The 26,793-nt window shown below is 42.1% G+C and overlaps 1 protein-coding gene across 17 annotated transcripts in view; it reads right to left on the reverse strand.

Moving 5' to 3' along the window:
- AFDN (afadin, adherens junction formation factor) overlaps positions 1–21,882 on the reverse strand; it is an 87,490-nt gene extending 65,608 nt beyond the window's left edge. For 9 of the 17 annotated variants that reach the window (XM_081906753.1, XM_081906748.1, XM_081906754.1 and 6 more), the window contains exons 1-2: positions 21,475–21,881; positions 1,744–1,939 (exon numbers count right to left, since the gene is read on the reverse strand). In XM_081906753.1, the coding sequence (XP_081762879.1) occupies positions 1,744–1,939; positions 21,475–21,585 (307 nt within the window). In that variant the 5' untranslated portion in view covers positions 21,586–21,881. Of the gene's footprint in view, positions 1–1,743; positions 1,940–21,474 lie in introns of all 17 variants that reach the window. The other 8 variants (XM_081906745.1, XM_081906747.1, XM_081906746.1 and 5 more) reach the window with 3 other exon arrangements.
- Between the last annotated feature and the right edge of the window lie 4,911 nt (positions 21,883–26,793).

A 26,793-nucleotide genomic window follows, 5' to 3' on the forward strand; every position in this document is an offset into this window, starting at 1 on the left:
TCTCACTACCATTTCAGATAAATATTGCTCACACAGCCAAAGCTAGAAACTTACAGGTTAGCCATTACTTCATTTTTAAAGTCATCCTTCTGCTAAGAAGTAGCCTCTCAAGAAATAATTACAAAAACATATTTAGGAAATATCCAGTTTAAATTCAAGAACATGTAATATAACTTTTTAAAATTCTGGATGTTCTGTTAGATTTTGTAAGACACTTTTCAACATCTCTATAAGAAATGGGGAATGTGGATTAAAATTTTATGGTAAGAGATTAAGATAAATTTGTAAGCCTGAAACAGATTTTAAAACCAATAAAACAAAACAGCACTTTCCCTAGACCATGCTGACTCTCAATTCAGCTTCAGTTTACCAAGACATATCCAATCCACTACCAAATCAAACACAAACTAGTTCATAGTCAATATTCACATTCCTAAACCAGTCAAGAATGAAAGAAAATGAAGTGTCATAAACACAGTGATGATACCAAACTCCAGATATCCAGACATCAACATCTAACAGATTATTTTTTTAAAAAATTAAAAACAGTAGTAACAAGACAGAAGCCCAAAGCATTTTATGTCACGGTTACATCTTAAAAGCTGAAACAGTAGACACTTAACAGTTCCAACCAGTCAAGAATAAGCAGAACCCACAGAAAAGCAAATATGCACACACAAAAACACTTATTACAAGCAGTCCTAGAAAACCTAATGAAATTCCTAACTATCAGCTGGTATACAATGTTAGCATCAAATCCTGACATGAAGCCTGAAGAAAAACTTCAGTTTTTCTTTTCTAGAAAATTTGTAAAATTTCCAAAAGAGAAATACACAAATGAGTAAAATACTTTAAAATAATTATGAAAGGCAATGTCTGTACGCTATATGTACATGTACTGCTTGGTATATTACAGCCTGAAGAAAAAGATGTAAATGGAAGAGAGCATTAAGGACTATTTCAGACTTTGGCTTAACAATCATTCTACTGTTGTTTCCAAGACAATGAATGGTTATTCTGTTCAGATGTGCAATTCTCAGCTTTCTGTAGAAACCGTTTTCCTTAATGATTATATTAAGATTACACATTGTTTCTCACAAGCAGGGCCCTAGAGAGAAATCAGTAGCCAGTGCAAATGAAAGAAAGTAGTTGTGTATATTGCTTAATACCAACTCTCTTTAAGAGGTGAAGTACCACATTCTGAGCCAGCCGAAATTTACAATCCATGTTCAAAAGCATTCTATTAATTAATCAATCCTCAAGAATACAATAATTCATATTATCATTACTGTGTGGGCTAATAGCTGGTATCAGTTAATGAAAAATCATTCTACACTACTGTAAACCCAGCACTGTGGACATGCTTCTTTAAAAAATAAATCTCAGAACAAGTCTCCAAGCCTTCAAAAACCAATGCAAGATCTTCCTCTTCATTAAGGCATTGGGAGCTTTTTTTCTGAGGCCACATCTTGAGGTCTTACATTTTGAATCTGAATTTTCTTATATTGTAATTTGTGAGTGTGTGTCTTTGTTATGTTTTTATGTTGCAAGTTTTCAATATGTCATTTTAACTGACAATTTTGTTGTCTCTAATCAATGTAACTGCCAAGGGAAACTGCCAAGCAATGTAACTGCCAAGCAGTGATTGGAAATTACTTAATCTTCTAAGCCAAATTTTACTCCCTCGCTCTCTGCAATTAATATAGATACAGTTTTGAGTAGTCTCAAACTTAATACACTAACCTCCACTGACGTGCACTTCATAAAGTGAGTATTTAGGGGATGATAACATCCGCATATCCGGCCGAAATTTCTCCGCAAGTGTTTCTATCACATCCTGAGTTGTAGCAGTGCTAGACACACGGATACATTTTGTTGCAAAATTCCCAGCTGCTTTGTCTTGAAAATAAAATCTCATAACTCCATGGAATTCCAGATCCTGTAATGAAATAAAATAGAATCAATGACATTTTGTCCATTCACTTGCTTTCTTATGTAATAATTTATTTCTATACATTTATCAATTACTTTGCCTCTCCAATACACCAAGTTATTCTTACATATTCAACACACTCCAAGAAAAAAAATGTATGAGTGGAGGAAATAGTCTCTTATGTTTACTTTCCCTACAACTGGAAATAGCAGGTAAGTGCCATAGCAAATAACTCTTCTTCATACCCATACACCTATATAAACTGGAGTGCTTTGATTTTAAATATGCTTAGTTCTGTATCAGAAACAGTTTAAACAAATAACGCCAAGTGAGCTGCATTTGAAACTTGACTACTGCAATGTTTTAAATTTTAGCACTTTCATGAAGAGCATGTTTACTGATCCTAAAACAACATTTATCATGGTGAATGCATCACATTAAGATTCCACAGTTGGATGATCTGTATCTTAATAGTTCCAAATTATGTCTTCTGCCATATATATTTGCCTTTACCTTGAGATTTTCACCAGAGGCTCTTTTTTCAGGTTTCCCTACGTGACATGAGGTTGTGTCAACTAGAGAAAGGGCCTTCTTGGTGATGATCCCCACTTGTGGAATCCACCCCCACCCCCCCAAGGGAGACTCAACTGGAGTCCGTGCTATAAAATTTCACGAATGAAATCTGAATTATTTGAAAACAATACACAAGGTGTATATAGACTTTATAGGCTGGTGTTTAAACACAGTGTATTAACTGCACCACTGCTTCAGGTTTTATTACAACTGGTTAATTGTATTATGATCATCCTAAGCTTCATAAACCATGAGTAAGTACAGAAAGGAGAAAAAATTTCAGGCAAATGCAGCAGGGTTGTTTTTTATATTTTCAAAATTATGTATCCTAAAATATTTAGAATGTCCACCAAAAAAATCATAGTTATGAAAATAGATCCCTGCATTATTCCGCAATGCTAGAAACTTGTTACATGCTTTAGCACAATATCAGTCCATCTTAGTTCTCTCACACACTCGGACTGCTACTGGCAACATCCCTTCACTTCTAGTATATTTCAAGTGGTTCTTTCTAGCTCATCTCTTAAAGGAGCATTACCCTCACAAAGCAGTCTATCTTCTTCAGACAGCCAAGGTACATGATCTGCAATAGCTGCATCCGTACATTAATGCACTACGCATTTATCAACTTGGGCTGATGTAATAACTGTGGCTCTACATGGCCAAATAAAGGCTTGTTGGAGTTCACCCAGTTCTTGTAACCTCTCAGTTCGATTACTATAATGTGTGGGTCTGCCTCTGAAAACAGTCCAGAATCTCTTTAGTTGGTCCAAACTAAGGTGGCCACATTACTTGAGCATGATCGATCCCATTACACCAGTGCTTCATCATCTGCACTGGCTCCCAGTCCACTTCTGGGCTCAATTCGAAACGCTAGCTTTAACCTTTAGAGCCCTAAATTCAAGTTATCGAAGTAGTTGCCATGTGAAATTCTAAGGAATTATCTGGTAAAGGGAATGCGAGATAGTTCATATACATGCACAACATATGACTTTCATTGTTTCACAAGAATATTTATTGTAACTAGGATAATGATATCCTACTTAAATCCACAAGCATATTGTGAACAACCAAATACTAAGCAACAAGTAACGTACTAAAACCCATGACAGGAATCTTACTTGCTAGGGTACACTGGAAACCTCCACATTTTCTCCACAGTACAAAACTAATGCATAAGTGCTAACTCAGCAGCTCAGCAACATATATGCCCCCTTCATGCACTCACATATATGCCCCCTTCCACCGAGGAGCAGTGCCCTAGCCAGGAAAGGAGCACAGAAGGAGGGAGGGGGCAGAAGTCCTCCTGCGACTTGTGAAATACCCCACATACTTCCAGGAGTAAAAAGAGAAATCATCATTTACACCAGGGGTCAGCAACCTTTTGCAGCCATGGGCCGGTCCATCATCCCTCATACCATTTTTTTTTGGGGGGGTGAACGAATTCCTATGCCCCACAAATAACCCAGAGATGCATTTTAAATAAAAGCACACATTCTATTCATGTAAAAACACCAGGCAGGCCCCACAAATAACCCAGAGATGCATTTTAAATAAAAGGACACATTCTACTCATGTAAAAACACGCCGATTCCCAGACCATCCACGAGCCGGATTGAGAAAGCGGCTGGGCCGCATCCTGCCCACGGGCCTTAGGTTGTCTACCCCTGATTTACACTGTGCTGTTTTACTAACAGCAGTCCCTCCTACTAGTCCTCACCACCCCATCCAAGTTATGAATGCCAACATTTTTTCATGGGGCAGAGAGAAAAGGTTGTGGCATGTGAGCAGCTCTTCAGAAACTAAGCACATACTTTCTCTTGATCTCTCTCCCTGCAATTCACTAAACCAAATTCAGATACGCAAATGCAGGAAGACTTATGGCTCTCTGCCCTACTCTTCATCTACTTTCTAAAAGGCAAGAATAGATTTAGGCACATAGGACTCTCAGGGGAGAGCATTCCACAACAGAAAAGGTGTGGCAAAAACTGAACATTTATAATTTATAACTCACATTTCCTCTCTGAATAGAGATGCCCAAAACAGCTAAAGCAATACACCAAAAACATAGCAATGATATTTCATTTTAAAAACCTCCACCACAACAAAAAAAATCCAAGAACTGAACACAAGAGAGCCAGACTATAAAACCCCCTAAAACCACAAAAGTCAAAAGCTTTTTATAAAAGAACTTTCTAGCTGAATGAACACCAGCAAAGGAGGAGATAACCTAACCTCCTGTGGCAGGGAGTTCCATATAAATTATGGCTCTATTTTCTCCATTGGCATTAGGAACTGTTTGAAGCACTGTTATAAAGTTTTATGTTTATATATACAATGCAGAGTTATGAGCAAAGGTTCCAATTTGAATGTCTTAAGAACTACCCAAAATGCCTGTTGTTTCAATACCTAATTTGCATGCACAGACAAAGAACTGCTGCATATTGTAAAGGCTACTCAGGCCCTCTGCAGAAAGATCCCCCTGTGGAATCTATGTCAATGAAGGCTGAGTACCCAGTGTTGGGAAGAAGGGGCTCTCGTCACAAAATTTTCCAGTCCTAAATACAATGCTTTATCATAAAATTGTATGACGACCATTAATTGACATGCAAGTGAAAGGGTACATTAGGCTAAACCTGAAGTGGTCACCAAGGACAGCAATAATAAAAAAAAGATGCCTGTTTCTATTTAGACAGCACTATTCTGAATTCTATTTTTTGGTAGAGTGCAACAAAATGTTGGGAACTGGCTTTTTAGATTGGGTAGATAAGACATAAAGAAGAGCCATAGAAGATCATAAAAAAGACTCTCTTCTCTAACACCCTTTTGCTCTCTGCTCTCGGCGACAAACCAAATGCACATGGGAAGCTCAAAAGCAGAACACAAAGGCAGCATTCCTCTCCCATTTGTTCCTAGTAGTTACTGATAGCTTTATCTTCAATAAAGTTGTCTAATCTCCCATTTTATTACTGGACCAGCTTTCCCCCCTACTAAATGCTAACAAGAAGAAAACAGAAACATCACCTTCTAGATGCTATCAAACAATAACATATATTAATATTATGTCCAACAGAACACAAGAGGAACAATGACAAAATATATGCTACCAGAACAGGTTACTTCCGGGTTTCGGCAGTTGCACATGCGCAGAAGTGCTGAATCACAACCCGTGCATGTGCAGACACGCCACTGTGGGTTGCGAACACTGCAGGTGTCGAATGTGCATCCCAAAAGGATCACATTCGCAACCCGAGCCTCCACTGTATTGTTGAGAAATAGTGCCTATGAAATATTCCATAAACCAATAATATATTCAGTGCTTTGGTTGTTATGAAAACCCTACAAATGTGTTAAGGATCATAAAAATCTAAGCTTATCCATGTTTGCTTTGAGCACACATTCCTGCCATCTGATTACAAAAAAGAGCAAGAAAGAAACAGCTTGATATGACAGTAAGGGATCCCAGAGAGGAGACTGCAGCTGTTGCATTCCTGGCCCAGACCTCCTCCTGCACTGCTGCAAGCTAAGCCATGGTTTGGCCAAGCATGTTATCCAAACCCAGGTTTGTGCATTGTCTTCTCCAAACAAACCATGAGCTGCAAACCACAAAACAAATATTGGTTACAGTTTGTGGTTTTTCTAGAGCGGGGTTTCCGAAACTTGAGTGTCCAGCTGTTTTTGAATTACAATTCCAATCATCCCTGACCACTGGCCATGCTAGCTAGGGATGATGCGAGTTGTAGTCCAAAAACAGCTGGAGACCAAAGTTGGGGAAACCCTGGTCAAGAAGAAGAGAAACAAGAGCCCACCGTGCCCAACTGTCTTTTGATCCACCTTTCTTTATGTCAAGTTGGTTACACAAGACACTGCGCTCACAACCTGAACATTGATCCCAGAGGGAATGACAACAGGATTGTGCTTGTAAAGCCCATGAATTCAAAGTCAACTTCTTATGCACGCTGATTATTTGACAGAGCTTGAACAAATCAACACACCTTTGTGTATTTATATTCATGCTTACTATACTGCTTTGTTTGCTTATTATTTGCAGGCTACAACATGTTCCATTTGTATTGCGGCTTGCAAAAAAACAAGCAAACCACCACAATACAACTTTAAAAAATCACTGCTGTAATGGTATTTTGAGAGTTCATAGTTCACTATTTAATCTTGTTATATTTGTTTAATTTCTATTTTATAAGTTAGCCTGAAAAATATTTAAACTGAAAGGCAGCAAGTTTTAAATAAATAAAACTAAAAAGAAAAGCAATCAAGTATATTACTGTACAAAGAGAATTACATACATAAACCACTCTGAGCTCTTTATTGCTTAGACAGTAATTCAGTTGTACAAGCTAACAAACTTGTCACATTTTGCATGGATGTGATTTTTAATGTTCTAATGAACCAAAATCAGATTTTCTCAAGGAAATACTTCTTCATGACTATGGCTAGCATGTTGGGATTCACCTAATTATGTCACATATAATTAATACCATCATGGCATGTTCAATGGAAGGTGTTTCTGCCCAAATTTTGACCATCTCCCCCTTTCTCCTATTGTGATATAGCCCATCCTATTTTAGGGGTTCAGGAAGGGATAAGGGGGTGAAAAAGCCACTTTCTCTCAACACCCTTTCACCAACACTTCTCTGAATAAATATATATGCATATCCTGTGTATGACAAGAAAACTTGTGTGGCAACTCTGGTCAGCTCCGGTACATACTCAGAAGGAAATGCTGTCACTTGCCTCAGATGAATCAGCACGTTGCCTTAAATAAAATTTGAATGAACAGCATTCTACCATACCACATTCCACAGGCAGAAATACCATGACATATCAGTAATAATGCAGGTCATCTTAAATATGTCTCATCCATTCTAATAATATGCAGTGCAAGAATTTCAATCTCATTTTCAGATCACTAGGTCAGGGTATTCTGACTGAAAGCCAAAGGCCAAATCTGCCCATAATTGCTAAAGCGGGAAGAGCCTCCCTTCCTTTCCCTTTACCTGCCATTTCTTGATGTCCAATCACACAAACCTCTCTTATACCTGTTTCCACTCCAGACCAGAAGGCCAGAAGCAGCACAAATTAGCATCATTTTGAAGCTTGCAACAGATTTATTTCTACAGCCTTGAACTGAAGTCTATTGTTCTATAACATGTCTGCAATTCCATGGAGTAGCAATACAACTATCTGCTGAATGTAACAGGTTATTCAACCATTAATTCAAGTGCAGTGGTATACAAAGGCAGGACACAAAACCATAGAATGCTCATAAGGATTATGAAAGTTTATTTACTATTGGACACACACAAGATTAAATCCTGGCTGAGAGTGATTCTTTCTAACCTACTGAAGCCCAGGATTTTTTTTTTAAAAAAAATCAACTACTGCACATTTAAAGTTGCATCCTGTTCATATGATGTCCCATAGGAGCACATGTGTTGTCCCACAGAGTTTGATTTTGTCTCCCATACTTTTTAACACCATATGAAGCCACCAGGAGAGGTTATCAGAGAACCTGGGGTGATGTGTTGTCAGTACAATGGTGACACTCAACTCTTTCTCTGGGGTTTGAAGGAACAGCCTGATCTAGATAATGTTGCATTCCCCTAAATAAGCAGGTGTGTAGCTTGTGGGTACTGCATGAGCCATATCTGTCACTTAAAATCACCATGGCTTCAGTGGCAAATAAGCAATAAGCACTCTCCCAATGCTACTCTCTAGACTTGCCCCTACAGAGAGGATCACAACCACTACAGTTCAGTGTCTCCAATAGCAATCTCAGAGTGGGTCCAGGAGGATGCAATGGTAAATGGTATCAAAAGCCACATTCCCTATGTCCCACCCTCAATCAAGAAATTAGGGCAACAAAGGCTGATTCAGTCCTATATCCAGGCCTGAACCAAGAATAGGAAGGATAATCTAGACCACAGTAATATATTCTATGAGGGGCTGCCCTTGAACCAAGAATAGGAAGGATAATCTAGACCACAGTAATATATTCTATGAGGGGCTGCCCTTGAAAATGGTACAGAGGTTTCAAAAGAGAAACCTTCCTCCACACCTCTGCAATGGGGGGTGGGGACGAAGAGTGCCTCCTCTGCAGATTTTAACAGGCAGACAAGGCAAGCAAGCACAGAGGAAGAATATGTTTTTTTCCCCAGGTATTGGTGACTTAAATCATGTAGGGTTTTATATGTCATCATGAGCACCTTAGGCCAGGTCAAAAATGCCAATGGCAACAATGCAATACTGTCTCCTAACACTGATTCAGCACCTGCACTGCCTCTGCTTATTCAGATGGAATGGATATCCTCAGCATGCTATTGATAACACTTCAATTTATTTTGGAAGAGGAGGTACCAATGAATCAAAAGTAGCAAACATTAAACTTTCAATCTCAAGAATCAGGGAGAGAGTTTATTTGAGCTTTACTCATAAAATGTTTTACTGATAAGAAATCTTAAAATTATCATAATGAAAACCAGTTAACACCATCTCCATACATCAGTCTCTCAATTCTCTAGATCTCTACAGCATCACAGCATACCAGTCTCAAAGTTATTACTTCATTACACAGCTTCCTACCCCACCTTCAGTTACACAGGCCAAACCAGAAACTATTTTTTACAACACCTCTCTGGGTTGTATGAGTCATCATCTTACTTCCTTTTATAATACAATCAAAACAGCTGCTCAGATTTAAAACAGATAACACTCAATGAACCTATGTTTTCCTTCATATCAGAGACCACAGTAGCCACCTTTTATAGGGAATTTGCTAAGCCAGTTTATTGTGGCAAAACAGAATGCAAACTTTGAAATTATCAACCCAAATGAGAAGCTAACTATTAAGTTATTCAGGACAAAACTGCTTTCTCAAAAGTTTTTCTTCTTTCATAAATATTCAACAAAAATATTAAGGTAACAGCTATGATGCATTTTGCCACAAGAAAATATTAATGCATAAGAACGGGGGTGGGATACCATTTTGAGTCTAAGGGCTAGATCCAGAAATATCCAACCCTTCCTGTCCCAGCAGTACTCTTGTTGAAGACCACTCCCCCACCGTGCAAAAAGACAAAAAAGGATTGAAAAAGCTAAAACACATTTTTAACCTAATTGTTGGGAAAGCAGTTTCCATTCAAAGTACCGTATTTTTCGCTCTATAGGACGCATTTTTTCCCCTTCAAAAATGAAGGGGAAATGTGTGTGCGTCCTATGGAGCGAAGACGCCATAACCCCGCGACCCTCGCCCAGCTGGAGAGGTGACGCGCGGCTATGGCAGGAGCCTCTATAGCCGCGCGTCACCTCTCCAGCCAGGAGAGTGCGTGCGGGGCAAACGAAGCCCCCGCGAGCCTCTCCCGGCTGGAGAGGTGACACGCGGCTATGGCTGGAGCCTCTATAGCCGCGCGCCACCTCTCCAGCTGGGAGAGCGTGCGCGGGGCTAAAGAAGCTATAGCCGCGCGACCCTCTCCCAGCTGGAGAGGTGACGCGCGGCTATGGCAGGAGCCTCTATAGCCGCGCATCACCTCTCCTGCCGGGAGAGCGCGTGCGGGGCTAAAGAAGCCATAGCCCCGTGACCCTCTCCCAGCTGGAGAGGTGACGCGCGGCTGTGGCAGGAGCCTCTATAGCCGCGCGTCACCTCTCCATCCAGGAGAGCGCGCGGGGGGCTAAAGAAGCCCCCCACAACCCTCTCCCGGCTGGAGAGGTGACGCGCGGCTATGGCAGGAGCCTGTCCGCTGCGCTTTTCTGCTGCTCCCTGACCTGCTCTTTGGGGCTGGTGGTGGGCTTCCCCCCGCCAGCCCCAAAGAGCAGGTCGAAAGGAACCTGAAGCTTGGAGAGCGAGAGGGGTCGGTGCACACCAACCCCTCTCGCTCTCCAGGCTTCCAAGGTAGCCGCCTGAACACACCTTATACGGCACCTTGTTTTAGAGGGGGAAAACAAGTGGGGGGAAATTCTCCCCCCTCTCTGCGCAACACCTCCTGCCGCTTCGCTGAAGGGGCGCTGGACAGAGAGGGGGAGAATTATTTTTTCTTGTTCTCCCCCCTCTAAAACAAGGTGCGTCCTATTGTCTGGTGCGTCCTATGGTGCGAAAAATATGGTAAACTGTTTCTCCCAGTACTGTTCTTTGAAGCTGACCCACATTTATCCTTTCGACCTCTAATAGAGACAGAGAGAAACTAGCCTACTGCACAAAGATTTAAAAAACTGTTATTTGTTGCTTCACCCATTTTTGCTTCGGGCAAAACCAGCACCTCTGGCAGGTGGCCCCGAGAAGTTTGCCCCTGAGCTGGAACAAGTTCCCTACCCCTGCAGTAAGATCATTTACTAATTGAAAATGTCAATAAGACTATACTGTGACTAACCCATATTTATTTATAATTTGAGAAATCAACATGCTACAGAACTCAGGTACAGTGGTACCTCGGGTTAAGAACTTAATTCGTTCTGGGGGTCTGTTCTTAACCTGAAACGGTTCTTAACCTGAAGACCACTTTAGCTAATGGGGCCTCCTGCTGCCGCTGCACTCTGTTCTCATCCTGAAGCAAAGTTCTTAACCCGAGGTAATAGGGGTTAGAGGAGTCTGTAACCTGAAGCGTATGTAACCTGAAGCGTATGTAACCTGAAGCGTATGTAATCTGAGGTACCATTGTAGTTGGATGCCATAAAATAGGAATAAAAGATTACTGGGGGCAGGGTGTCAGCAGATGACCCTAATGAGATCCAAAATGACATATCTTGGATCTTATTTAATACCTTTGATGATGTGCAGCCCCTGGTTCCACGAGAAAGTTCACAACACATCCTTGAACTAATAAATCACCTTTGTTTGATCCTGAAGTCAGATATTTCTCCTATTGTTTATTCTTTTACATAGAAAGCTGTCTTATTCCTGTTTAACAGGAGAACAATGGATTTTAGTTAATAAATTTGAAATTTAACATGTCTATATTAGACTGAATTGTGAAGGTTTTTTCTAACTGATATAATAAACTAATACAAAAACCCAATGTATATTTTTCAAGATGATTCTTATGCATCTTAGCAGCAGCAAGAGAGAAAAAACAAAGTGGGAGGAAGCTCAGGTAGGTGGAGCAGGATATAGGTTACTACCTGCTGAAGAATTTTCACAGTGCTGAAGTATGAGGGATCCTTTTGTCTTGGTCACATTGCTGTTACAGTACTTGTGTTCTAAGATCTAGTGTCAGGACAGGCTATGATATAAATACAATATACAGCCAAGATTTCAATCACAATCCAAGACGGCTCTGGTTGTCCTAACAGATGATCTCCGTAGACAACTGGATCGAGGCGGGTCGGGACTGCTGATTCTTTTAGATTTGTCAGCAGCCTTTGACATGGTCGATCATGATCTTCTGGACCACAGCCTCGCCGATGATGGGGATACAGGGCATAGCCCGTAAATGGCTGTGCTCTTTTATCTCTGGTCGGGAACAGAGGGTGACGCTAGGGAAGGAGATATTGTCGCGCCACTCCTTAGTGTGTAGAGTGCCGCAGGGTGCAATCCTCTCCCCAATTCTTTTTAACATCTTTATGCGCCCCCTTGCCCAGATTGTCCAGAGCTTTGGGCTGGGCTGTCACCAATATGCTGATGACACTCAGCTCTATCTGCTGATGGATGGCCACACCAACTTGGCCCCAGACACACTGACCAGATGCTTGGAAGCTCTGGCTGGATGGTTTCGTGGGAGCCGAATGAAACTAAATCCTTAGAAGACAGAGGTCCTCTGGCTGGGTTGGGATGGTATGGGGATGAGGGACCAACTCCCTTCTCTTGCGGGGGCCCAATTAGTGCCATTGCCTTCCGTTAAGAGTTTGGGTGTAATCCTTGACACCTTCCTTTCCATGGAAGCACAGGTTACAGCAACAGCCAAGGCGACATTTTTCCACCTTCGCTGCATCAAGCAGTTGGTCCCTTACCTTTCCCTCCCCGACCTGGCCACAGTGATCCATGCGACGGTCACCTCCTGGCTTGACTACTGCAATTTGCTCTACGCGGGGCTGCCCTTGAACCTGTCCCAGAAACTCCAGCGGGTGCAGAATGCCTCAGCGAGGCTCCTCACGGGGTCTCTGCCATGGGAGCATATTCACTCAGTTATTTTCCAGCTGCACTGGCTCCCGGTGGAGTACAGGGTCAGATTTAAGGTGCTGGTTTTGACCTTTAAAGCCCTTCACAGCCTAGGACCCTTGTACCTATGGGACCGCCTCTCCCGGTATGCCCCACGGGAGACCTTAAGGTCCATAAATAACAACACCCTAGAGGACCCGGGCCCTAAGGAAATTAGATTAGCCTCAACCAGAGCCAGGGCTTTTTCAACACTGGCTCCAGCCTGGTGGAACGCTCTCTCTCATGAGACCAGGGCCCTGCAGGATCTTATTTCTTTCCGCAGGGCCTGTAAGAGTTGTTCCGCCTGGCCTTTGGCTTAGAGTCAATTTGATTCCCTCCCCCTCTTTCTTTCTTCCTTTCTCCTCCTGTGACGAGGCTGTATTTTAATGTTTTAATGTTGTATTTTAATCTTGTATTCATTAAACTTATTTTTATTATTGGTTATTAGCCGCCCTGAGCCCAGCCTTGGCTGGGGAGGGCAGAGTATATATATATATATTATGTAGAGATGCTAAAGATATGTTCCAAGAATCAAGCATAATGCTTCCATTCCAAAAGCTTAGCAATCAGCATAACTAGTGAAAAATTTAAGGTTGGGTAAACTTTTTTTAAATCAGTTGATACCTGTCTTTTCCTAAGTTATCTCAACTAAAATTTTAAACAAAATTATGGCATGGAAGGTTATTCTGATAAATAAACTACAGCAAAGCACATACAACATTTCAGATACACTGGCATCTTACAATCTCTTAAGGTTTCCCATTTTATAAACAAAGATATACAATAGTTCCTTTATTTCTAAGCCCAAATTTTTTACTATTCTAACCACGAGCTCTAGACTTATAGGTTCAGAAAACTTGAAGCATACCTTAGTTTTCATAGATTACCAATTTACTTAAAAAGAAGCATCAGTTAGCATCACTCCATAAACATTTTCAAAGTGTGATCCTTTCAATGAATAATTACCAAAAATCAGCCAGGACACAATCCTATGACCCTTTGCAGCTGCCACAGGATATTACAAATCTACCTGTCCACAGGGAGAGAGGGAGGTCCACCTCCAGAGGCCTCCTCAAGATTAAAAGGGTATGTCAAGAGTAGATCTAGGGAGGCTTTGGACCTGAGGGCTCCTATTCACTTGACATAGGAGGGAAAATATGCCAGCCCTGGAGATGGTGCCCTCATTTTCTCTTCATCCACTCTCCCTCACCATCCACCCAGGAATTACAAGTCAGATTTGGCAGTTGCTTGGCCACAGGTTTTCCCTCCCCCACTCCAATAGGATTGTTCTGCCCAATAATTTCAGGAGTGTCAGGCAATTGTAGAAGTTTCTGCTTACCAGTAACAATAGGTATCTGAATCTCTGAATCACACATTATCCCTGTTTAATCAGTTAGATTAGCCTAGTTTTTAAAAAAACAGCAACATCTGATTGATATGCAGGGGAGTCCCAATGTATAAACATCTGCTGCCTGTTTGAAAAAGCTGTTATTAGACTTACATATAAACACTATGAATGACAAGCATCATCTTAAAAGAGGCATTCACCCCTATGGCGACTGCTACAACATGCATGCACAATCTGAAAATATAACGAATGTGCTTTTTTACTTCAGAGGAGCTACAATTTCTTTTATATTCACATTTAAAATGATTACTTGATTAACTTTGCAATCTTGCACAGATGTATCCTACACAGACATTTCAGAGAAGAAATCCCGCCAAACTCAGTAGAACTTACTTATTTATTTTAATTCATACGAAGATCACAGGGCAGTTCACAAAATAAAAAAACAAAATGAGAGCACAATATACATACACAACACAAAAAAACCAATATTCACCCCCAATCATGTTTAAAAGGCCGAAGTACCATCCCCTATATTAGAAATAACTGAGTGATATAAGCAATACAGACCACTAAGGCACCAGAAAAGCTATTACTTCTTAGTTACTAATAATAATTGCATTGAAATGTTATCTTGGGCATAATGTGTAGCAGCACAATTATGAGCTTGTGCTACTGCAGGTAAACAGCAAATCAATGTCTGTGAACCAGGTCAGAGGGGTGGAGGAATCTCCAAAAACTTCTTATTAATTTTAGTGAGAACAGCCTTGTGCGCATCTCTTTCGCAACAGAGCCTATATAATGACACAATAGAAAGAGGCAAAAGCAGAAAATGGGACTGTTGTGTCACAGTCACACTTTTAGATCTAGAACAAGGGATACAAGCCATCCTCTTATTTCATATGCAATATTCAAAAACGGGTCATAGATTCATATAATCAGAATGTTAAATGATCGACTCTTTGTATCATGTACTGCTTATTATATGGAATACAATAAAAGCATTCCTCTTTCAATCTTTGATATAGCACTTACATGATGCAAATGTCATGGGCAATCTCAAGTATATACTTTTAGAGATGACTTTATTATTATTTATGGAATGTATACCCCATTCTTTCAATTTATTTCTATGTATTTGAATTGCTCGGGCTACCTTACAATATTTTTTAAAAGAACATTAAATAGCAAAAACATAAAAGAATTCAGGTGCAACAGATAAAAATATATTTAAAATCAGTGCTAATCATATAAAGATCATCAACCCAGACCCTGTGATCATCATGATGCCCAACAAGAGGTCCAAAGGGTGACAACACAAGAATAAACATTTCCCCCCCCCTTTTTAGAAAGATACTGGTGAATGTCCTGCCTACTCCTGATGCAAAACAAGGTACAGTGGTACCTCGGGTTACATACGCTTCAGGTTACATATGCTTCAGGTTACAGACTCCGCTAACCCAGAAATATTACCTCGGGTTAAGAACTTTGCTTCAGGATGAGAACAGAAATTTTGCCGCCGCGGCAGCGGGAGGCCCCATTAGCTAAAGTGGTGCTTCAGGTTAAGAACAGTTTCAGGTTAAGAACAGACCTCTAGAACGAATTAAGTTCTTAACCCGAGGTACCACTGTACATGTTTCAGAAACAAAGAATGTGGGTAGGGGATGTGGAGGCAAGGAAGGGGTCTAAACAAGATGAGGGAGAAAAGCCAACTCCTGCAGTGTAGACTGTTTGAAAGAATGGCACAAAGAAGACTTCAGGGATGGTTCCAAAAAGCTAAAGAAATGAGGATGTGGTGCACCCTCAGTTATAGGAAAAACCTATCATATTACCTCACTCTCAAAAAGGCCTTTTCACAGAAATTCAACATAAAAAGCAGTCACCTTATTAAAAAATCACTGTTGGTACATATAGCTCAGTACTGCCTACACTGACTGGCAGCAGCTCTCCAGGGTTTTCTGAAGAGGTCTCTCATACCTGTACCTGGAGATGCCAGGGACTGGAACTGTGGCCTTCTGCATAAAAAGCAGATGTTCTACCATGGAACTACAGCCTTTCCTCTGGTTTGGACCAGAATATCATTTACCTATATAGTAGTGTTTCTGAGACAATCCCAAGTGACATCAATTACATGCTATGCCACACAGCAAAAGCCAAGTCATAGGAGCATTTCCACTCCTCAAACCTTATTCTAATAAGGAGGTCTTGCTCTTGATAAAAGAGTGGCGAGCTTGGACTTTTCAAGATGTGCAAAAAGAGTAATGAGTTCAATTATGGTGGAGTATGCTTACCAGCTGACACCATTCCTTCACAAGGGGTGCTTTGATTAATGGCTAACTTATAAATGTAACTTGGGGTTCTGCAACTAATTAAGGCAATTGTAACCTCCTTATTATGGCTGTTACAGGCTTAAATCAGCCCTGGCTTGAACCATAGGGGCTTTCCTCAATGGCTTCACTGCTCAGAGCAAAGTGAAATCACACACATAGCTCTGGGAATGTGAAAAAGTTTCCAGTAAACAAAGGTCCCCAACAACTCCTGAAAATACTTACGTGCAAGTTTTATGCTCATACAAAAAGTAGCCCCACTGCTATTAATCTTTATGTGAATACATTGCATGGCCCACATGACCAAACACACTTAGAAGAATCTTTCAAATAATTAGAAGCCAGACCTAAACAAAGCAGAGAGAAAAGTATACTTCCAAGAACAAACTTATAGGGTGTGGTTTAGTTTGTTGCAAGTTTTATTTTTTTGAAGGATTCAAATAGTTGTTTTAACAGCTTTTATCAATAATTTTATTGTTTTGTTCTTTTTGTGAACCACCTTGTGGATTTTTTTTACAATCAAGTGGTACATAAATGTTGTCAAATGAATGAATGGCATTTATGAAATAAAGTTGTTTCTCCTTAGGCAACCATATACCTGTGATTTCCCCTCTCCCAAAAAACTTTCAATTTATATGCTTGCACTATTTGATCAAGCATACCCACATCAAAAATGTAATGTAACACAATGGTGAAAATTCTATAGACCCCATTCTCACAATCAGATAGCACTACCAGCATTCTCTTCTTGACTGGCCATGCACATTTTCCCAGAAGAATAAATGAGAGTAAGGGAAAGGCAGGCTATTACGATAGGCTATGGCATATAAAGGAAGTATTCATATCATAAGAACACAAGAGTCTTGCTGGATCAGACCAAAGGCCCATATTGTCTAGTATCCTGTTCTCATAGTGGCCAACAACATGCCCATAAGAAGCACACAAGCAAGACCTGAGCACAACAGCATTCTCCCAGAAGACATCTTTATTCAATTATATACTCTTATATCAGGCTCCACAACCTTTTTGGGTCTGGAAGCACATCACTACATGTCCAGATCTGATTCACGTTATGACATTACCACACTCCCAAACTATTCCTGATTTACTGGGATCACTCAGGGGTAGAAAAAAGACTGGCCAAAGAAAAAAGGTACAGTGGTACCTTGGGTTAAGTACTTAATTCGTTCCAGAGGTCCGTTCTTAACCTGAAACTGTTCTTAACCTGAAGCACCTCTTTAGCTAATGGGGCCTCCTGCTGCTGCCGCGCTGCCAGAGCACGATTTCTGTTCTCATCCTGAAGCAAAGTTCTTAACCTGAGGTACTATTTCTGGATTAGCGGAGTCTGTAACCTGAAGCGTATATAACCCTAAAGTAGAAGCAGGGCAGGGCAGGTTGCAAACTGTAGCAACATATGACACTCATTGGGGTTCATGGAATTCTACTTATTTTGCCTCTCATGTTTTCTGAGGGCAAGACCCCTGCTTATTCTGAATTTGAATTGTCATTTTTCTGCTCCTGACTTACACAGATCAACACACTTCATTTTCCAGTCAAGGAATAACTCTTACAAGAAAGTCCATGAAAATATGGCATAAAAAGCAATGCAAAATTTGGGCCCTTATGAACTATATATTACAGAAGTGATTCCCATAAAAGGAATCTGGCTACATTATCTAGTCATTATTGTGAGTCAAATGCACTTCCTAGTAGCATCAAACCATACATCAGCTGTGAACTTACTAAGAGGCATTAGGGAAACCACTTTCAGTCTCAGCCCATCTGCAATATACAGATAATTATGCTTTTCAGACTGTTGTAAGAATTACTGAGGTAATATTTGTAAAACACTTTGAAAACTTGAAGAGCACTGATCCGGATTGCACATCACAGTTAATAATTTACAGTGATGACATCTAAGAATATTCTTTCACTCCTTCTTACTAGTATACAGAGAAAACAGGGCATGATTCCCTGGCTTCATGCCATGTCTATACCTGGGATCATGATTTATTTCATGCCAACAAACTGCAAACAGTACGCCAATAACAAACCTTGGCTACGTATCATTGTTTCTTGTGAGTGAATTCCTGTTTCGGACATAACACAAATCCAGGGATTATGATTTGCTTCCTCCAGCACTGGGGGGGGGTAGGGGGAGAGGGTAGAATTTAAATTGACCTCTTAGTTGAAATCAAAGTAAACAATTCACCATTCACCTTAGTGTAGCATGCAGTATGAATCACTAAATTGTTACTACTTCAGTTTATAACTTAGTTGTTTCTGTAAAATAATTCAGCACTGAACATAATTGTGGAGTCTTCTCTTAAACACCTTTCCGACACCTATCTGGGATATTTCAGCTAAACTATGCTTTCACAACATGCCCATTTTCACAACTTATGCCCAATTAACTGGATACATGATGTTTGCCCGTAGCAGACCAGCAATTATACCACCCATGACATATAAAAGTGTAGTAGAGCATAAATAAAATAGAGCTGTGGGGAAGGAGGTAGAGGGGGTACACAATGAGCAGTCCAGTTGCCACAGGGATGGAGACACTCCTGCACCACAGTCAGACAGGACGAGATGGTGGAACCACTGTGAAGGAAGTGCAAGGCTTGTGTGTAAATGACAGTTTGGAGGAAATGAGAAGAAAGTCACAACATGGCTCAGGTGGAAGCCTTACTGGACACACTCATCCAAGAAACATTTCTGTATTGCCAAACCAAAGCTTTTTTTAAATAGTTCAAACATGCACAAAGGCAGTCAGGTTCACCAGAAGTCATCTCATGGCACACCCAACAACCACAACAAAGTTCTGCCTGCACCTGGAATTGTGTGTGTGTGTGTGTTCATTCAAACATGGAAGGTTGATAAAAGGCATTATATTGCATTAAAGATGAAGCTTAAAACAAGCTCCATAATAATAAATAATGAAATTAGACTAAGAAGCCATCAGAGGAACACGTAGGTCTCAATGCTCCAGTCAGAAGCATAGATATTTTAGCACTATGTGTAGTAAGATAAGAATCAAAATAAGTCTACAAATAACTGAGCCCTGGCCCATTTGACAGGTCATTTTTCTAGTTCTACCAGTCCTATTATCTAAAACAGATTTGAACAGGAATATCACAATAGATTTGAATAGCTAATCTAAGACAACTGGATCTTCAAGCTCCTATGTTGGCAGCTATCAACAACGTGACTGCACAACTCTAACCTGTCATAAAATGAGGAGAGCCAAATGATCAGATATAAAAAGAACTCTAATAACAAGCCACTTCCAACTATATTAGTGCTAACACTTTTTGAAATGGAAATAGATCACATACATTTTTGTTTCAGCAGAAGACCATGGAAGGCTTATTATTACATAAAATGTAAATTTAAACACTGCACAAATGTGTAAGGGAACATAAGGGTATTTCCTTTAAAGCTAAAATGAGTTCAGGATCTTTGAAAATAAATCTGAAATAATTCTCTCTAGATGTTGACTATTTAACACTAAAGAAAATAAATCAATTATTCATCACTGGGCTTTTGTTAACAACTAAAGACTAACCGGAGCCAAAATCAAGTGTAAATTTCCTTCTTTTCCTTGGGAACAGGCACATGATCAGCCTCCACCCAATAAGCAGAGAGCACAGTCTTGTTTTGCCAGCAGAGAACAATCTACCTATCAAAACTTCCCCCACACCACCTTTCATATTTAACTCAAGCATACAGACTGACCAGCCAAAAAGAATGTTGACAACAACCTGATGGGGTGTGGCTTTAACTTTTTAAATTTTAAAAAAGTATCCAACCTTTTTCATTAAAAAAAAAGTTTTAGTAGGAAATCTAAGTTTTTCCTGTAGAACTTGTTCCCATAATTGTGAAACTTCCTCATAATACTAGTTTTATGAGCATTTTCAAAACCATTCTGCTAATATCATAGGAAAGGAAAGCTCCCCTCCCCTTTTAAAGCTCAGCAGCTCATTTTAAGAAAATTATTTGTGGACAGATGCAACACTTTTTTACAGGTTAGTTTCCAAAACACGTTCGGATAAAGTAGACGATTTTTGCACTCCTTTATTTCGGTTAGATGTTAATAATTACATCTCTTTTCCAGGTCTTGATCTCTACACTACACCATCCTTTAAATTAAGAGTAATTCCCTGATAACCCTCCCTCCCCTTTCACCCCGGATTCCTACATAACAAGCCTATTCTTATTCGATACACGCCAATGTTTTCCCCGCCAAACACACACAGAAACAAACAAACGCTCCCCTGCGACATTTCCTCCTAAGCCACGATGTTTCAGGGCACGGCAAAAGGGGCAGCCTGCTTCCATAAATGCCACTAGTCCGCGAGACCACTTCGAATCAAAGCAGTACTTTAGTGGGGGGGGGGGCGGGAATCGACGACCAGCGGTGATAGTGAGGATGACGGGGAGGGTTCAGCAAACAGTAGCAATCGCTAGAAAAAAGGCTGAGCCAAGCCCTGGAGGGGGCGGGGTGGGCGAGCCCCGTACCTTGCCGGACTGGGGGCGCAATCGTAGGAGCTGCAAGACATGGGGGAGGAGCTCATATCAAAGAGAAACACGAGAGCAGCGCCTCTTCCTCGCAGGGTGTAAATAGTCAGATTGGGGCTGGGGGAGGGATACTGTATTTGCAAAAGAAGGGAGACCCGGCGGGCGCAGGTACGGGAGCCTTATCTCGTCGCCCAGAGCAAATGAGGGCCCGTGCAGGTCGGCCGGCCTGCCTGCCTGCTCCGCATCCAAAGGGGATTTTAGGGGGCGCTGGACATAATCTCCCTCCATGTGATCGTGCCAGTGAAGTGGGCACGAGGAAGGTCGGAAGGCAATACTGTAATGAAGGATCTCTTTCCCCGGAGGGGGGGCGAGCGGGGGGCTGCCGGGTCCCTCACCTCGGGAAGGGGCGGAGCCTCCCCTCCGCGAGGATGGAGGCGTCTGTAGGAAGCGCCGCCACCGCCGGCCTCACCTCCGTAAGGAAAGGGAAGGGAAGGGAAGGGAAGGGGGGCAGTAGCTGGCCGGGAGATATGTCCGTGTGGGGCTGCGTGTGCAGACGTTGATCCCCCTCCGCCCGCTTTCGGCTCCTGGGAGGGAGAAAGGGGAGAATTCCGGCCGGCCGAGCGCTCACCTCGGTGGGGGGGCTGATCTCGAACAGGTCCAGCCGGTTCGCGTTCCAGTGGTTGATGATGTCGGCCAGCTTGCGCCGCTCCTCTTCCCGGCTGCCGCCGCCGCCCGACATCCTCCTCAGCAGCCCTCCGGGGCTCCCGGAGCCAGGAGCTACACGGCGGGAGGGCCGCGCGGAGTTCGCGGCGGATTTGTAAGGGGGCGGAGGGGTCCGAAGGAGGGAGGAATCCGGTCGCTGGTGCCGCCCCTCCTCGCTCTCACCAGCCCAGACTTTGCCCTCTTCTCGCTTGCTGAGGGAAGCGCGGAGCGGCTCCTGGCTCGGTGGCAGCGCTTCCTGTTCGGTAGCGTCTCTCAGTCCTCCGCCTCGCGGAAAGCCGCCGCCGCCGCCTCCTTCCCCGCCCCGGTTGTCTCCTTTCCTCCCTCCCCGCCTTTTCTCTCTCTCTCTCTCTCTCTCACACACACACACACACACAGAGAGAGGGAGGGAGAGACACCGTTCCGTGCGCGCGGCCGCTCAGCCGTTCTTTCGCGAGCGCGTCACAAACGCCGCTCCTCTCCTCCTCCCCCCACCCATCCTTCCTTGCGCGCGTGCGCGTGCGTGCCTCCTCTGTGCTTCTAATGCTCGGGTGTCAGGTCAACAGCCCGGCGAGCGCGCGCGCGGAAAGAGGGCCGAGCGCACGGTGCTCGCGCTTCCTCCTCCTCCTCCTCCTCCCGCTTCTCTCTCTCTCCCCCCGTGTGTGAGGGGGAAATTAGCAGTTGAGGGCGTTTGGGTTTGAACTAAGCGAGGACGGGTAGAGAGCCGCGCGGTAGCCTGCCGTGGCGGCAAGAACAATGAAGGGTGGCGGCTGAAGGGGGCTGGGTTTGTGCGTGGCGGCGGCGGGCTGGGGAGGATGGCAATCGCGTGAAGGGATTAATTGTTGTTTAGCCATGGTGCTCTCTGGGGACTCAGAAGGGAGGATTGCAGCCTTCCTAAGCGTGTGCGTGTATATAATTATATCCCCCCCCCAAAAAATGTAAATAAAAGCAGGGTGGAACTTGCTAAAATAAACCCTCTCTTCTCTGCCTGCGAGAGTTTTGGCAAGTCCCGGTCACCCACCTGCAATCCTTCATGTTTAAAATTGGAATAATAGGGAAATCTATGCACAGCGAATTGCCATGCAAGTTTTTGCTGGGAAGTAAGCCCCCCTATAATAGGCACGGGAGGTTTCTCCTCAGAAATTATGTTTAGGACAGCAGTTTTGAGAGTAGGGTTACCCACAATATTTAACTAGGTAAGGTTTGAGAAGGTAGTGTTGAAATAGGTCATCTTTGCAGTAATCCTATGCAAGCTTATCTGGGAGTTGGTCCCATGGATATCAGTGTAGCTGCCTTCTCTGTAGATGGGATAGTATTGCCTTGTTCAAGATCACTTATTAGGAGTAAGGCCCATTGATCGCAGGTGGGTTGTGCTGCACAGTTGCCTCCAGCAGCTCTTGCACTAGGACTGGAAGTGCCAGAGGGAAATACTTCCCAAGGAATGATAGTACTTCTAGCACAGGGACCTGGCACAGCCCTGGCAAAGTTGTTGCTTCCTTGCAGAATCCGCCAACAGCACTTAGGATGAAAACTGCACAGTAAGAATCTCTGTTGAGTGACACAAGCGGGAGGGTTGGCATCAGGATATTGTAAAATGCAGTTCCCTGTTCACATTATGTGCTTGTGAGAATGAATAAGTGTGGCTTCTGTCTAAAACTGAAGATTTTACCATTTCCCCAGAGGACAGCTAAAAATGTATTAAGCTGATTGAAATAAATTAGTTTATCCAGATGCATGGACTACTCTTAGGTTTACACTAGTCTGGTGGTGAGAGGCTAGGAGAGATAGGTGTCTTGGAGCAGGGAACTGAGTGGAGGTGTACATGGGCACATGAATGCAAACAAGATAAGCATGTAGAGACTTTACAGAGCAGCTGAGAGACTGTGATTGGTATGGAGAAAAAGCAAGAGAGGCCATGCCCATCAGACCGGTTTGGGGAATGAGTCATCTCTTGGAGCAAGGGAAGTAGATAAAAGTAGGGGGGAGAATAGATCTCTGCTCATTGTACAATATTCATCTGTCCTTAGGCAATGTTTTCATCCACATTCTCTCCATTCTCATTTGTTTCATAATAAAGCTCTCCAGTTTTGGAACTTGCTTTCCCAGATACCAGAAAAATGCTAAGCTTGCCAATTTTCTGGGAGTACCATAAGCCTTCAGTGTTCAGGGCAAGCATTTTGTGGCTGGGTATCAGAGGATTTTTTGAGGATAACTTTTAGTCTAGGTATATTTAAGTGTTTGGATAACATGTTTCTAAGTGTTGAGCTGTGCTGAGCCCTAGGAAATACAGTAAAGCATAATAAAAGTGGTGGGAGGGAATTAGTAAATTAAATAAATTGATTGTCAACTCAGATAAGAGGTATGCCTCAGTTTGTTAATGGTGGGTCTTTCCCTAAGTGTATTCCCACGGGATTGTAGTTCTAGTCACTTAAGTTCCTTCATTAATCAAGGACTCCATAATAGAGCGTGTGCATAACCTCTTGGGTTCAATCCATACTATCTCCCATTTATGTCTCAAGTACATTGGCATTTTTAAAGCTATTGCTTTATTTGACCCCAGTGTCAAGATTAGCAAAGAACTGCTGTGGGTATAGGAGGGTTTTCTATCCCTAAAAAAACCCTGGTCAGGATCCAGTGAGCTCTGTGTGTTCCCCAACATTGTCTTCCATGCAGCCAGGCTTACCCAATTTCCTCTAGTGACTGGTACTCCTCTTAATGCAGGGGTCAGGGCATAGGAGTATATATGGTTTTTTATGCCACTTGGTTTTTCTCTGTTCATCTTTCTTGCAGTGCCAACCCTTTTAGTTGCACACTCTTTGCAGGTATATGAAGTAGTTATTCCAGGAAACTCTTTGAAAAGCCTTGTTTTTAAAAATGGGGAAAATAATACTGACTCTTCAGGAATACTATTTTTAGTCTGTTTCTTGTAGCTTTATTATACAATCACTGAACTGTAAAAATACATAAATTTTACTTCCTTTTCTTGGTCATTATCCTCTTGTATTCTTTTAAATCTGTATTTCTGTTACAGGGATATCTTTGCACAAAGAAAATTCAGGCCTTTCCCCCAGATAACCCATTCATTATTTTTGGGGAGTAGGAAAATCCCAAATTTAATAATTCAGTACATGTTTTGATTGGATTTCTGTTTTTTTACTTGAGTGCTTTAGCTGTATTTAAATATGGGTTTCAAAAATGTGTATCATTAGCCAATGTAAAAGGCGTAATAGAATTATTTTAATAAACTTTATAATTCAGTTGTTGGGGGCCTCCCGTTCCATGAGAGTTTTGCACAAAAGCTTTGGATATGTTCATGTGCCTCTGAAGAAGCCACAAGACGGTATTTAGCTAGCATTCTCATATGCATGTCAAGAATCAGAAACCACAAATGTATCAAGCTCATGTAATACCTTTGGGAAATTGCTGTCAAGCATAACCATGCATGAGTGCTAGTTAGTGCAAGAAGGGGTTAAGATAATAGAGCTGGATTTCTAGACTTGGCCCCCTTCTCTGATGAGGGAGGAAGTGAAACATTCTCTTCCTGTTCCATCTCTCTCCATGCCATGTAACTGATTAAGGAAGACGTGTCTAAGCAAACAGCAACTTTAGAGCATATGTTTGAAGCTAACTTTCTGTATTTTCTAGCCAAGGGTATTTTGCCTGTGTTCTCCTTGCTGCTGCTTGGATAAATGCATGAATCTGACCTTTTGAACATTTTGTAAGTAAAGCATTTTAAATTTACTTAAAAGTGTGTGGTCTGTTCATTGCAAGGGATAGAAAGAGGGGAATACTTTGCAATCGAACTAAACAGGATAAAAAGATTTAACAGTCTGCATTTCCATACTACACTGCTGCTTATGTGAATTTAAACTCTGTTACCAAGGGTTCTCTCCTGCTGGAGAGTCTGTTTAGCCCATGTTTTGAATCCAGGTGCCCAGCAGATTCTTTTGTTATTTACCCCATAGACATGGGCCACGGGGCTTTATATTTTCCTCCTCTACAATACCTACCCTGTCATTGGTACAAGTTACCGGTACTTGTTCCAACTGTGAGCTATCTGAACAGTTGGGTGGACCTTATCTTTGTACTTTTTTGGTTACATTTTTTTCTCATTTACTTTTGTAAAATAAGGTGGGGAAAGGGTACTCAGATTGCAGCTTTGCAAATATGGTAACAGCAAAAAAGAAACAAAGCCCTTAGCATTCTTAAGGTAAAGGTAAAGGTACCCCTGCCCATACGGGCCAGTCTTGACAGACTCTGGGGTTGTGTGCCCATCTCACTTAAGAGGCCAGGGGCCAGCGCTGTCCGGAGACACTTCCAGGTCACATGGCCAGTGTGACATCGCTGCTCTGGTGAGCCAGAGCTGCACACGGAAACGCCGTTTACCTTCCCGCTGGTAAGCGGTCCCTATTTATCTACTTGCACCCGGAGGTGCTTTCGAACTGCTAGGTTGGCAGGCGCTGGGACCGAGCAGCGGGAGCGCACCCCGCCGCAGGGATTCGAACCGCCGACCTTTCGATCGGCAAGTCCTAGGCGCTGAGGCTTTAACCCACAGCGCCACCTGTGTCCCCAGCATTCTTAAAGCCGTGCACAAAAGCCTATTATAGTCACTGTTCCATGTGCATTCATCTGTGGTTAGAAAGTCCAGAGCTTACACTTACTTGCTGACGTCCTACAATAGATAACTGTAATCTGATCCAAAGCTTCTCCTGAACTTTTATGCAAGAAAGTTGCATGTTTGTAGGATACTTCTAACCCAAGGGTAGGAAAATCTGTGACCCTGCAGATGTTGCTGAACTTCATCCCCAGCCACTGGCCAGGGATAACAAGAGGTGTTGTCCAGCAACATCTGAAGAGCCACAGATTCCCACCACTACTCTAAGGCTTATGTAGATTTTATTGCACTATTATAATCTGTAAAATTATACCTTGTTTTCTTTTTAAGGAATTTCATTTCTAAAAGATGCAGAAATTACCATAAAAACCATAACGGCTGGAAGGGATAGTTCAAATAATCAGAAGTATCTGAAAGCCAATATCAAGGAAAGGATGAGTTGAGGGCCTGTCCTTTTAGTTATTTGCTATTTATATATGTATTTCGCCAACTGCCACAGTGCTCTAAAATGATCCACTTAAGCTTAGCTGAGGTAGGCTCATATCTAAAATTTATTGAATTTCTTTGCCAACACTCTACAGTACTGGAACTTATTTTCTAGTACATGGTGTGGTGACAGAATATCTTGTGCCA

This window comes from Podarcis melisellensis (genome assembly GCF_964234715.1).
Source record: "Podarcis melisellensis genome assembly, chromosome: 3".
Lineage (NCBI taxonomy): Eukaryota > Metazoa > Chordata > Lepidosauria > Squamata > Lacertidae > Podarcis > Podarcis melisellensis.